Source organism: Ochlerotatus camptorhynchus, unplaced genomic scaffold (genome assembly GCF_037179485.1).
Source record: "Ochlerotatus camptorhynchus isolate MF236.1 unplaced genomic scaffold, CSIRO-AGI_Acam_v1.1 ptg000215l, whole genome shotgun sequence".
Taxonomy (NCBI): Eukaryota; Metazoa; Arthropoda; class Insecta; order Diptera; family Culicidae; genus Ochlerotatus; species Ochlerotatus camptorhynchus.
The window spans coordinates 204521-218608 of NW_027040705.1; the positions used below are offsets into that span (position 1 = coordinate 204521).

Consider the following 14088-nt stretch of genomic DNA (forward strand, 5'->3'; position numbering starts at 1 on the left):
CCAGTGAAAATGGTTCTCGAGATCGATCCAACATGTTCAAGAAGAAGAGTCGCGCGGGCAAGATGGATCGACCAAGCAGAAGCCGACCTGCGGACCCTTCGCAGACTACGAGGCTGGCGACGTGTAACCATGGATCGAGTAAGGGGAAGACGACTTCTTCGGACAGCATAGGACGTCAAGGTCTTAGCCTGATTGGTAAGGTAAGTAGCAAGTCCAAATAGGAATTTCGGATGACAAATAAATAATTACGAGATATTTAGACAAACATTTGCAAAATTTTAATTAGCAAATCAGTTACATTGGATATAGGTTAACACTAACGATGACTAGCTACGATAAAAATGGGTCTAAAAAATGTTAAAGGTCTAGGTTTTATATTATATTATATGTATTCGTTGCTGATATATTGTTCTATTATGCTCGAAAATGACTAGGCTTTACTTAAAAAGGAGCATTTCAATTGCATTCGAAATAACCAGTCTATTGTGAGTGTGTTTGGCACTAAAGGTTTTTAACGTCTTTTCCTACGTGATGTTGGCATTGTTACTATAATAGTATATTTGGAATTGTGTGTAATACTTCCGAGCGTGAAAGAATATCAAATCTCATGTGCTGCGTGTACGAAATAACCACCTTAACTGCAAATCGTCTCCAAACGTATAAATAAAATCATATGCTTTTTTAAATTCATAAATAAATATAAATACTAGATAAATAAATAAATAAATTAGCAGTCTAACAAGTTACAGGACTCCGATTCACTAAAGTACATGTGCCTGAGCTAATACTTATTGAGCGCATCCAGCTCGTCCAGTTCGGCCTGGGAAACGAGGTTAAATATTTGCATCTTGAGTTCGATGATTTTCCGCGGAGAAAACTTTCGAACCGTGCGTGAGATCTGCATGAAGAACCCGTCCAGCTCATCAATCTGACTGGGGCTGATTTGCGTGGTCGCTGACGAAGTGCTGCTGGTGCTGTTCGATTCCGCGATGGTTGATCCTACCGTGGAAAGCACCGAAATCGGAGCTGCTGCAATCTTTTGCACCATTACACCGGTATCGCAAGTTAGATCTTCCTCGATGGGATCGAACAGATCGATACAAGCATCTTGAATGGCTAAAATAGAAACTGCATGAATATTTTCAATTTTCCATTGAAGTTAAAGACAAACCTGCATTCGCCATATCTGTGCCAACTTCTTCATCGAAATCCAACTCGAAGGGGGCCGAGAACCTACTGGATTGAAGTGAAACAGCAGCTGAAGCTCCTTCATCCCGCCGCAGAAACGGATCGAGAAAACTCATCAAATCGGCATACCGATATGGAATGGCCGGATTATTCTTCCGCTTCTGGCGCACGTACGCCGTCCGGAGGCTTTTCCACTTGTGCTGAATCTGCAACGATTGATAGCGGTAGACCTCGTCCGGTTTTATACCCAGCACTGCGGCCGTAATCTGCTTCCAGGCTGCACTCTTGACTTTCTTAGTACTGTAGTGCGGATCGGAAGTGTCGTACAAAACTCGATTCACCTCAACTAGACCGATTAGCTGCAGAGTTTGGGTGGCACGAAGATGCAGGTCGTGCAATTTTCCGTCTAGCTGGGCGGTGTCCATTTAGGTACTACGCTGTCGTAGTGTGCCTTGCGCGACACTCCTCCGACTGCCGAAGTTTCACCCACTGCGGCCCACCCCCTCGAAGGATGGGCGGAAAAGCAAGGAAAAACATAAACAAAAAGGGACTGCTGAAGAATTACATTGCCCGTGGTCGAATGGTACCAGGGGTGGATTTAACGGCAAATTTTAGAACAAGGCAAAGCTCTGACACGGGTGTTCAATCTCACTCAGAAAGAGAGAGTACCTTCTACTCAGCACGCTAACTCCAAAGTACCCATTAATGAGTAAAATTTTACCCATTTTGAAGAAAAGTGGCTTAACTCATGAAATGAGTAAAACCGTCTTTACTCATTAATGAGTATTTGATGAATACGCCAAAAAAGGGGTATTTTTTATCCATCTTTCTTTTTCTGTACATGAGTAAAAAGTACCCATTTTATTGATTTGGTTTTTGCTTCAGGGTGGGGGGGGGGGAGTCTGTAATCAAACCAATTGAAATACTTAAACAATGAAATCAAAACAATAATAATTATTACGCTTTATTGCACGTAAGCACTTATCATAATCGTTGACCAATCGAGGCATAGTGTCCGTCTGGTAAAATCCATAAGAAAACGTCAGACTGTGCGTGAAACATTGCGGCCATCGTACTATCCTTTCACTTCACTGAAAATTCCTATGAAAAACTGAAATTATTTGCTAGCATAGAGGATTTTTCAATGGTGCCGTCAACGCCAGTATTCAGTTCAGATCACTGGTGGGAGGGATGCTGCTCTTCGAGCAGGTTCGGGCTTTCCGCATGTGTACTACATTTACTTTTTCGAAGATCTTCACTAACCTGAAAGGTACATGCTTTTAGAATGGTTTAATTTTCTTCCTAGTTGCACTTTTTATCCTTACCTCGTAAAAGTCGGTACCAGATCGTGACCAGGAATCCTGCTTTCCCTGAAAGTAAAAAAGAATAATTTAACTCCCAGCCGCACAAGTATTTTCAAATTAACTTGTTTACCTCAATCAACACCTGCTGGAACGAATCTGTTAATTCGAATCGATTTTTTACGGATGAACGAACGCAAAATTCACGAATGTGTGAACGTCAAATAGCTGTTTTAACATTTATTGAATGCTTATTTTTATCCATTTTAATTGCAGAGGATATTTTCAAAAATGGGGAAAAAGTACCCGCTTTTGGATTTTTGAAAATACCCATTTTTTGACAGTTTTGAATAATTTCAAAAAATGAGTACAAGATACTCATTTAATGAATACTTTCAGGTTAGCGTGAGAGGAATTTCTAAAAGAGTAAACGCAGAGTTCAGATTACCGAAGTCGGTACACTTTTACTGAGATTTTGAACAGTTGAGCTTTCAGTAATCAACCCTGTAGATTTTACTTTAGTAATCAAGAGCAAATTTTCATTACGTCGAATGTAACAAAGGTAAACAAAGTCGAGCTATCAGTGTCAATCGATGCTCCTGCTATTACACTATATACTGTCCGAATATAGGATCACATCCCACTTTTAAATTTATTTACCAGTCGAATTGCTTTTTGACGTAATCACCTTCCAATCAAAATAGTTTTCGATATTACTTAAGTCACCCGATTTCTATGGAGATGCCGTTTGCCTTAAGTAACAGCACTGAGAAACCCGTGAAAAGTGTACTTTCGTCGTTTCGTTTTCTCATTATTAAAGTGAATAAATCGAACTATTTGTTGCTAAGATGATTTCGGTGGTCCTAAAATGATGAATGGGCTGCACGTAAGGAGACGTAATTGGTAATTCTCTCGAATATCCTGGTAAATACACTTTGACTTAAGTAACAATAGGGGCCACCAAACGACGTATAATAACTTTTGACTCAAAAACCAGTATTTCTTAGCATGAAAGCTAGCGATTTGCCTTTGTATGATTAAAACCCGGCTAAATATGTTAAACATTGCTATCACTATGAGATTATATGTGTTTAATTGGAAATAGGAATAACTTTTCGGTCTCAAAACAAAACTTTAATTTTCTCGGATCGGTGTGAATGTTACTTACGACATAATGAAAATTTGCTCTTGAGTTGAAAACCTTTAAATCGCAGAATATCTGACTGTCAAGAATTACCGTTTATTAATTCAATAAAGAAAAAAAAAACAAACGTCAATCAAATGTCAAATCAATATTATCCGGTCATTACTTTTATAAAGTGAAATTTTCAAAATGAAAAACCTGACAGTGTTGAAATAAAAATGTCTTTTTTTTTTAATTCAGATGTAACTATTGATGTAACATGTGGTATTTTTATTCGTAACCCACTACGCACACCCTCTGGCGATACGGACAATATGCATGGCCAATAAGATCAATCCAAATTTAAGTTCAGTTTGGAAAATGAATAAATCTAGATAGAGCTGGAATTAGGGCGTAACATTTTTTGTAAACAATGACTTATCTCGATGATTTCTAGAAAATCAACGCTCACCCACGGACAAACCGACATGAAAATTAATTCTGACCGAGATTCTGACTTATGCCCGAAAATCGTAAACGACCGATTTAAATGTGCAGTGATCTGAGCTGTCAAAACCAGTGATGGCATAATCATGAGCAAATTGATATTTTTCCGCTTTCATACGCTATCAATATCACGCGTGATATTGGAGCAAAATATTATCATAGAGGTAACTCTAAGACAAGTAGGTCCCGAAGAAACGTGCTCAACTTTATTGGCTCAGCTCTGGTACTATCTTCGGTCCCAAGCTAGTCGAATCACCCCTCGATACATACGAAAATCCAATAACCCCTCATTTTATCTGTCAAACTTTCATAGCGAATCAAAACAAACGTTGTGTAGTACTAGAATTTTGACTAGAATGGGCCCAACAAACAATTTGAACTGGTTAAGAGTTGAATAAGCCAATTTTTAGCTGAAGAAGCAAATTTTTGCATGAATAAGCTCTTATTCAGCTTTCAATGTTTGTTGGGGGGTACGTTAATCGATTTGCTTGGGACCAATAGGCAGGTCAAGTAGTGAGCCAATTTAAAATCGTTAGTTTCGTATTGATTGTTGATATTATGCCTGATATTGATTTTGCGAGACTATTCACATTGTGTAAAGTTGAAGCTGAGAGTTGATACTAGGCAAAAATGATTCTGTTGCACCTCGTTTGCTTGTTGTTTGCTTGTTGATTTTTGTGTACGAAAATCAAGCGTGATCTTGATATTTGGTGGAATTTGATTTTTTGATATTTTTCCAACACTGGTCAAAACCGTAGAATTTTTTATCTAGATAAAAATAATTTGTCCAGAATAGATCAGACACGAATCAATTCATAACTTTTGTATGCGGGTTCATGGCTTAGCTAAATATCTCCCGCGAACACGGAGCCAGATGTCAGTAGTGTGCTGTGGTCAGAAATTTGATTGTTGTTGCTATGGTCATTCATGTCGGTTTGTCGGTGGCTTGCCCTCGCAAACCAACATCCTCATCGGGTAGGGGAAGATTTCTCTATCCGATGGATATATTAGTTTGCGTGGGCGTTGCTTTAATTCCTAGATATCATCGATAGAAGTCATTGTTTCCAAAGGCTGTTACGCCCTAATTCTAGTAATCTAGAAATGCAGTAAATTTGCCCCGTTTTCGTGTAAAAAATCTCAAAAATCTGCTGGAAATGAGGAAAATTGACGATAATTTTACTCAGGCTAGGATTAGGTTGAGTGAATCCAATCTTTACTTTTCTCATGGTCTGAATTTTTTTATTCAGCAAAACAGGAAAAACATAAGGCAAATTGACTCATCGGTGAGTTTCTAAGAATACTAAACTAACGATGCCGGTGGTGTAGTAGTAAGCATGATTACCTCTCTCTCCAGCAGGCCTGAGTTCAATCACAGTCGGCACCGCCGGGATGTTCTGAGGCATAACATCTCAGATAACGCTTTCCTTCGGAAGGGAATTTAAACCATTAATCCATGGTTCATGAGTTGATGGATCGATAGATAAGGTCCAAGTGTGAGAGATGTCTCCCTGGTGCTCAGCACGGAAAACAAATCAAGGAAAAGAAAAACTAAACTCAAATTTCGGTTGATCTCATTGACCATGTGAAGAAAATCGAGAGAGTTTCCCTTATGGAGGTAAGCTCCAGCCGGTATTATCCTCGCATTAAATCCCGATCAAGAATGTCTAGCTGCTTTGATGTCGACACCAGAGTTAATCAACACGACTCTAAGTAAACATTTTGCAGATCATCCAAACAGGGACAGTTTTAACAGTTAATCCGAGTTGGAAATTACCGCCATTAGTCTTTTATCACAGACAAACAGACATAACACTCGCAAGATGTTTATCGAACAAGCATTTAACGGTCAATTTAAAAGTATCGTAGTTGGTAGTACCGCTACCTGTGGCACGCATAGTCAATTCCCTTGCGTTTGACGTTTGCACACTACCGCCATCTGTTCAGCGTACTACCCACCACAGTGTACTCAACAGATGGCGGCTAGGGGCATCCCACTCTAAACTTTAGCTCCAATACTCATTAAGTATTGTTAAATATCTCTTAAGTATTTTAAAGTATTTTCAAATATTTTTATCTGGACGTTATTTTGATCATAGCAAGTCTTGGCAATAACCTCGATTCCTAGTGCAATTGTTTTATTATTTCGATGTCAAACATTACGCGTGAATTTTGCAAAATGTCTACCTAAGAGTTAGTCTCCTGTACGGTAAGTAAAATATCTATTTCACTATACTCATACTGATAGGATAAAATAGATATTTTGATGATTTCAATATAATTTAATTGACTATTGCTGTTACTCATTTTATATTAAATATTTTATTTGCAGTCATCATTCAACGGTGCTTTGGTGATTTTGCCGAGGATATTCGTAATAAGATGAAAAAGGTGCTGGACGTACTGGCATTTTCAAGTAGCCTAACCATAGCGCTCTTGAAGTCTGAAGTTACATCACAATACGAGGACGATGACAGAGTTAATTTGGAAACGGTACGACGTCAACTATGCAGACCTGTATGGGGACTTCAGTGAAACCCCGAGAACTTCCACCTATTTACCCAATTGTTACCCCTAACCTCGAGCATGCCACGAGTAATCGGTCCTCGTTCCACTAACATTAGTTTAAAGAAAACTCTGTTAATGTAAAATTGAACTTCAGCTTTGTGAATCTAATGCAAATGAGCTTTGACAAATAAAAAACGTAGATATATATTTTGAAAATAAATGGTGTACATTTGGCTCTCTGTTCTCTTTCACATGTTTACCTAATACTAAATTTGCTCAATGGATTCCAATTAATCACTTATCTATCTACCATTATTTTGATCAAAACTAATTTTCAAAAATTACTTATGACAAATCCGTTTCAACGGCGCCGGTGGTGTAGTGTAGCGTGATTACCTCTCACCCCAGCAGACCTGGGTTCAATCCCAGTCGGCGCCGCCGGGATGTTCTGAGGCATAACATCTCTGATCACGCCTTTCTTCGGATGGGAAGTAAAGCCGTTGGTCCCCGGTTCATGAGTTGATGGGTCGATAGGTAGGGTCCAGGTGTGGGAGCTGCCTTCCTGGCACGTCGGTAGCATTGGTGCTCAGCACGGAAAACAAGATCGACGGAAAAAAACAAACCAAAGGAAAAAAAAAAAAATCCGTTTCGATCCAAATAGGGAATAGGAGTGAATATTATAATGAAACTTGTTCGGAAAAAGTGTGTTTGCTCAGATACTATCTCAAATATAGCTACTTAAATAAGAGAGACGGGTACTTAAGGTTGAGAATCGGTGCAGCTGGAAAGCAGATTTTTTTTTAAATTGTCTCTTATGTCAGAAGAAAAGACACATTCTCATAAACGAAATACCATAATTGACCTTTCCAATCCCTGACAACATTGAGTAAACAAACAACAGAAATTTGTCTAGCAACCAGGGAAACAATCTAGTAATAAGTATTTCTTAAGTATTTATAGGTATCTAAGATTTCAGTTAGAACTTTATAAGTACATCGTGAGAAATACAAAGTTTAGAGTGGGATGCCCCTAGGATGGCGGTAATGTTTTAGCGACGATGTTTTACAATGAGAAATATTCAATGATTTATGTCTGTTTGTCTGTGCTTTTATTATACTCCTACACGGCGAATGAGAACGACTCAAATTTGAGTTCAGTTCACTCATAATCGCCAAAAGTGCAGGAACTCAGCGATGAGTAAAATTTGTCTCATGTTTTCCCAGGTTTTTCCAGGATTTTCCAGGGTAAAATTCCCGAATTTGAGAAAAGTAACTCGGTCTATTGGTACTACTCCGAGACTGAATAAAATTTTCGTCAATTTCCTCATTTTCCGGTAGATTTTTTAGGTTTTCCACAGGAAACCATGAGCTACATTTACTAAGAGTTCATGCACTTTTGGCTATTATGAGTGAACTAAACTCAAATTTGCGTCGTTCTCATTTGCCGTGTATACTAGGGACAATTTTCCTCATATTCGAGAAGTTTTTCCTGCACGAAAAGACATTTAATTATTTTATTCGTGTGTTTCACTTATGCATTTTTGCCAAAACACAGCCTTATTCATTCCATAAGACAATCCACATAGGTCCTGTCGTATCCGAGGTCGTATCCCACGTTGAAACGCACGTCCTGCTTTCATGAAATAAGCACACAGAATGAATCCAATTCGCATCTCAGTTATGTGACCGAACATTCCGAAAATGCTGCCAAAACGCATAGGCTTTGCGTAAATTACATGCCTGGTTGCCAAACATGATGCAGTGAGCGTTTGGGTTTTGCTTACATTTAACCGTGTTGTTATTTTTATTTAAATATTCAATTCTGTATAATAAATATGTACCTGGTTTTATCTACAATATATTTTAGAGTTCAACTACGATTTCTGTATCACTACAGGTCCTATAAGAATACATAAGCGGTATGTGTGACCATTTATATATTTCACTAGCTGAGTGTGCCCGGTCTTACTCGGGATTCAATATTAGCTTGAGTTTATGCGCCGATTTAAAAAAAAAAGCATGCTATATTGTACGTAGCCCCCCCCCCCTATTATCTAAGGGGCTACCCCCTATGATTATCTCCTTATACCCCCACACTCGCCCCCACATGCCTAATTTGGTTCCATTTGCTTGATTAATTCTCGAGTTATGCAGAAATTTCTGTTTCATTTGTATGGGAGCCCCCCCTTACAGAAGGGGGAGGGGTCTCGAACCATCATAAGAACCTTCCACGGCCCCAAAAACCCCTGTATACAAATTTTCACGCCAATCGGTTCAGTAGTTTCCGAGTCTATAAGGGTCAGGCAGACAGACAGACAGACAGAAATTCATTTTTATATATATAGAAGAAGAAGATAGAAGATAGAAGATAGATAGATAGATTTGACACATGATCATCATTAACTTTTTGCAAGGCATCTGCTCTGAAATTTGCCAAAAGGTATTTAAGGAAATTTCTATCTGTGTGGAAAATCGAAGAAAATCCCTAATAAAAAATAACCATAAACGAACGATAACCCAAATCATTGAACTATTTCACACATGGTTTGGATGATACCCACAACACGTCGTTAAGCAAATTAACCATACAATTTTTATTAGGGATTTCACTCACTTTGTGAGTAAATTGAGTTGAATTCAACTAAATTTTGAGTGATCTTATTTTATCGTTTATGTTTTAGCACTCGGCGTTTGTTCTAAAATGTACTGACACTTCACGCAGAAAAAAAAAACGGACTAATGGGAACTCACCATTGTTAAAGGGCATCAGGTTTTTTTTTTATTCGTGTGTGTCGCATCTTTCCCCTGTTCAGTTTCTTTTCAGATTTCGTGCCGTGTGGACGGGTAAAAAGCTCTTAGTAGTGAGCAAAACCGTCGGTTCGATTGTGCGTAGGAATTACCCAGAAGGCTCTGCTTGCTTGAACAACAGCAGCAACAGAAAAAAAAAGTGGTGTGAGATTTGGTTAAGGAATATTGGTTAACTGCAAGGGAGCTCTCACAGCTGGAAGAAAACGCTCCCTTTGTTAAGTGTTTCGATTTTCGTGGTGGTGTTTCCAAAAATGGTCCCGCAGTAAAAGAGATATTTTCTGAGCTGTGTGAAAAGTGGTGGAAAAAGTATTGTGCAAATTCCCCCTCTGCAAGTAGAAAATAAGAAGAAGCAGTAGTTTAAGGCGGGGAAAATCTTTGTGCGTGCCTCTATTGTTTTCCGTTCGTTCCCCTGCTCGGGTTGTGCAAGTTGGAGATTACATAGCATCGAAAAATGTCCTACTGCTGGAAAGGATTCATTTTCACCACGGTGCTGGTGCTCGGGGTGCTAAAATTGGTAAGTGTTTTTTTTTTTTTTTTTTGCATTTTTATTGCAAGGCAGAACGTCGATTTTTCTTTTCACTTTACGGCTTTGGCATTGGAGGAAGGGAGAAGATTCGTCACCCGCAACACGCACACATCGACAAGAGCTTGGATGAGTGGCTCGCGTGATCAAACCAATACCACTGTAGGCATTTGACAGCTTGTGAAATAGCGACGAAACAGCGAACGACGGTGGTGTTTGTTTGTAAACACGCACACCTTACTCCCGAGTGTGCGGTTTTCCTTCGCTTGGCTTCGTTACGGGTGCCACGATTGACGTCATCAATCATTTTTATTGCATACAATGGAAGGCAGATTCGATCCAGAAACAGTTTTTCTCTGGTGTGTTATTTTTGGCATGAACGTAAAATTCAGTGCCAACATTTCATTAGGGCCAAACTGCTTTGCTAAACAGTGACTTCAAGCGCCGATTTCCGGCAAATTGAAAGCTCCTTCCTACAAATTAACGATACCAGATGGTAGCGGAAACATTCGTTAATTTGCATTTGAGAGCTTTTATTCGCGAGACATCGATGGCTAACGCCATTGTTTACAAAGGAAATTTCACCCTTTTGGAAATGCTGGCACTAAATTTATTCTTGAATGCCAAAAGCAAAGTCTGGATCATATAGTTTGTCTACTGTGTTGAATGCTAGCAATAATTTACGTCGTTGGAAACATCTATCTTTCTGTAGTTCTATATTCTGTCGTTCTTGAAAGGATGTCTGGCATGTTAAAGTTACGGCGTAGCTCATTGTTTAATAAGCTACGCAAAACAAACGCGAAGGAATGCGACTTTCCTATTCAAGAAAAGTAAATCCGCGCCTCGAAGGCGACCGGCTGAGGGGAAACTGGTTATCCTTGAAATTGTTGTCAGTGCTGGAAATCAAAACCTGCTTATGACACGACACCTAGATGCGTATGAATCGCCGCTGAATGAAGTGCGTATATTTTATTACACCGGATTTTTTTTATGTTGCATAAATTTGTTTATGTTTCGGGCAACGCTCTACGTTCGGCTGATAAGCATGGAATTTGTTATTTGCTATTTGCAGCTTATTGATAACCTCTGCAAGTGAACTTGAAAATTCTTTACACGTAAATTATTGCAATCATATTTAGAATTTGTATTTATCAGCCTTTCACTTTTAAATATATTCTAAAAGCATCGAGGGAAACCACTGAGAACACTTGCAAACATTGGGATCGTGACTGAAAATCTCCTTAATAAAGACAACCAACCAACCAACATTGGGATCTGAGCTTGGTTCTCGAATGGCCAGAGCTAAACTTTTGCACGACACGTCACATCACTATTGAAAAGCTGTGGAAAGATACGACATCCGTTAAAAATGACCCTAAACACTTGCTAATAGGCAATCAACGGCAATTGTGGAACATCTAAAAGACAATTCACACCGTCTTCAACCAGAAATTGCATAGATTGAACACTTAACAATAGAGAACGAACAACGCACAACACCCAGTAGACAAGTAGGGAAATTTTCGGGTTGCGAAAAGTTCCACCGGCTGGAGCGGGATCGAACCCTGACTTCGTGGAACTCACGAACGCCTGAACGACGGGTGACACCGCTAACCGCACGACCACGAAGCCCACCCATTGGTTTTTCCAATAGCAATTCTGAAAAGAACTCTGTGAAGGGAAATGGATTCAAGGAAATTTTAAGGGAAATGCTTGGGAACAACCAATTAAAATTCTCTTATGTTTTGAGCGAATTTTCCTAGTCAAATTTTGAAGGGTTCGACGCAGAACCAAATTCAAGATCCAAAAAAAATATTACTGTCTTAATAATGACCCATTTAACTTAGTGATCTCTTCAGCTCAATGGCATTCTCTTTTATGCTTAATTTAAATGTATATCGCACAACCGGGAGGATTCCCGAAATTAACCAGGAAGTTGCTGAACGGGATTTGCTGGTCACCATGTTTTATGCAAGATTCCAAGGGCGTTTTGCAATCTTAAATGTGATTCAGATGAATATTTTGTGGGAAATTGGAGGGGATATTGAAATGAATTCCTTGAGAATCAAATTCTGAGGGCAGTTCCTGCCATTTAGCATAAACACTAAAAAAAACTGCTCATGTTCCGGTATCTCCAAATATTCCTCTCAGTTTTCTGGTCAACTCTAAATAGAAGTAGAACACAGAGAATTAAATAAATTCCAGGCCAGGTGAACTACATTGTTTTCCGCAAGCACGGACACCTTATTCGAGCACACACGAACCTACTGAACCAACGATATACGGATGCAAGTGACGCCCGAGGAGCAGAGCGACTTGAATGAGGTTCCAAAAAAAGCTTCTTTTAGAATCTTCTTATGGATGTTTGTTTAAGAATCTTCTTTTAGAATCTTCTTAAGAAGCTATTTAGAAGCTTTTTTTTTAATCTTAAAAAGCATTTTCTCATAGAAGAACTAATTTCAGACGATGGGCTGGCTCCTGCTGATGTTAAGCTCGACGATGTAATGACGGACGACGAATCTGCTCTGCCTACAAATTTTCAAAAATATTCTGGACTCGTTCTCGAAGATCTCTGCACCTCCAGAATCCTTTAAGTCTCGATAATAAAGAAAACTGAACTAACTTCAGGACCCCTTGTCACAGGAGCGCACTTAACCTGTCTCCAGATGCTCCTTCACAAATTCTTCAGACCATGTTATGTCTTTGAAGCCTGTAGTGATCGTTTGGGTTGTGCTAACATTTAACCGATACCTACTCTGGAGAAAATAATCTCCGAGTTAGATGAGGCCAGTTGATTTTCTACAATGGATCTGTCCAATGCACGAAGACTCACGCCATCTTACCAACTTCTACACCGAATTCGGAATGTTTCGTTGCGTTCGACTGCCATTCGGTCTCTGCAACGACCCCGACATATTCCAGGAGACGCTTCAACGAACTGAGTTGGCTGGTTGCAAGGGATGCAACAATTATTTGAATGATGTGTTGGTGTTCGGGAAAACATGCAGCCTTGCTAACCACAATGTTGTATTGAACGAAAGCAAGTGTGTCTTCGGAAGCCAGTCGGTTGTCTTCCTCGGATTTCATCTTACTCCTAACGGTTGGCAAGTTGCGGAGGAAAAGTATAAGCGATCAGGAACTTCAGGCAACCAAACAGCTGCACTGAAGTTAAAAGCTTCTTGGGACTGATCACTTTCATGGACAACACTTACGAAATCTTACGAACTCCGAAAATTGTTATTGGAATGACAATGAAGATGATGAGGTCAATTGGCTGAAAAACGAAGCTTTAGATTCCATAAAGAAACTTGGATACTACAACCTAACTAACCGCATAGAACTATTTGTGGATGCCTCACCTGTTGGTTTGGGGACGGTACTTACTCAAATCGACAGAATTAACATTCCAAGGATAACGGCGCCGGTGGTGTAGTGGTAAGCGTGATTACCTCTCACCCCAGCAGGCCTGTGTTCAATCCCAGTCGGCGCCGCCGGGATGTTCTGAGGCATAACATCTCTGATCACGCCTTCCTTCGGATGGGAAGTAAAGCCGTTGGTCCCCAGTTCATAAGTTGATGGGTCGATAGGTAGGGTCCAGGTGTGGTAGCTGCCTTCCTGGCACGTCGGTAGCATTGGTGCTCAGCACGGAAAACAAGATCGACGGAAAAAAACAAACCAAAGGAAAAAAAAAAAAACATTCCAAGGATTACAGCAAGGAGTGAGACAGGTTTACTCTGAGTTGCTTTTTTGCAGCGAGTCACTCAATGTACCTCAATATTTTCTCTGCCTACTCCGTTTACTAGTTTTAAGCATATACGTCTCATATTAGACGTCAGTTTTGTTAGTAAATAAAGTAATCTGTATGCTGTATGCTGTGTATGCTGAGCCTTTCGAATAACTGGAATATTATGGAAGAACCGGTGCCAGTGCCTGCTTACTACCAATAACAACCTACACTTCCAACCAGCTTTAAGGGTTGTGCTTCCGCCTCAGCAACCAGACCCAGTCGTCACTCCGAAAGGATCATCTCTGATCAAAAAAGCTCTCCAATATTCTTCTAAACATCTGAGATTCCACCTATAATGCAGCGATCCCATCATCTTAGATTTCTCCAGTCGTAACAGCAGTCCTATT

At 39.7% G+C, this 14088-nt stretch overlaps 2 protein-coding genes across 5 annotated transcripts in view; one reads left to right on the forward strand and one right to left on the reverse strand.

Moving 5' to 3' along the window:
- Window positions 1-306: 306 nt before the first annotated feature.
- Window positions 307-1684, reverse strand: LOC135703511 (uncharacterized). Its single transcript, XM_065224740.1, has 2 exons — window positions 1172-1684; window positions 307-1116 (listed from the first exon to the last, which is right to left on the reverse strand). Exons 1-2 carry the CDS (start codon window positions 1611-1613, stop codon window positions 782-784), a joined length of 777 nt encoding a protein of 258 aa, XP_065080812.1. The 5' UTR covers window positions 1614-1684; the 3' UTR covers window positions 307-781.
- Window positions 1685-9428: 7744 nt separating this feature from the next.
- The window catches only part of Npc1a (Niemann-Pick type C-1a), a 123919-nt gene continuing 119259 nt past the window's right edge, over window positions 9429-14088 (forward strand). For 3 of the 4 annotated variants that reach the window (XM_065224754.1, XM_065224755.1, XM_065224756.1), the window contains exon 1: window positions 9429-9945. In XM_065224754.1, coding sequence (XP_065080826.1) covers window positions 9883-9945 — 63 coding nt within the window. In that variant the 5' untranslated portion in view covers window positions 9429-9882. The remainder of the gene's footprint in view (window positions 9946-14088) is intronic. The other variant, XM_065224757.1, reaches the window with a different exon arrangement.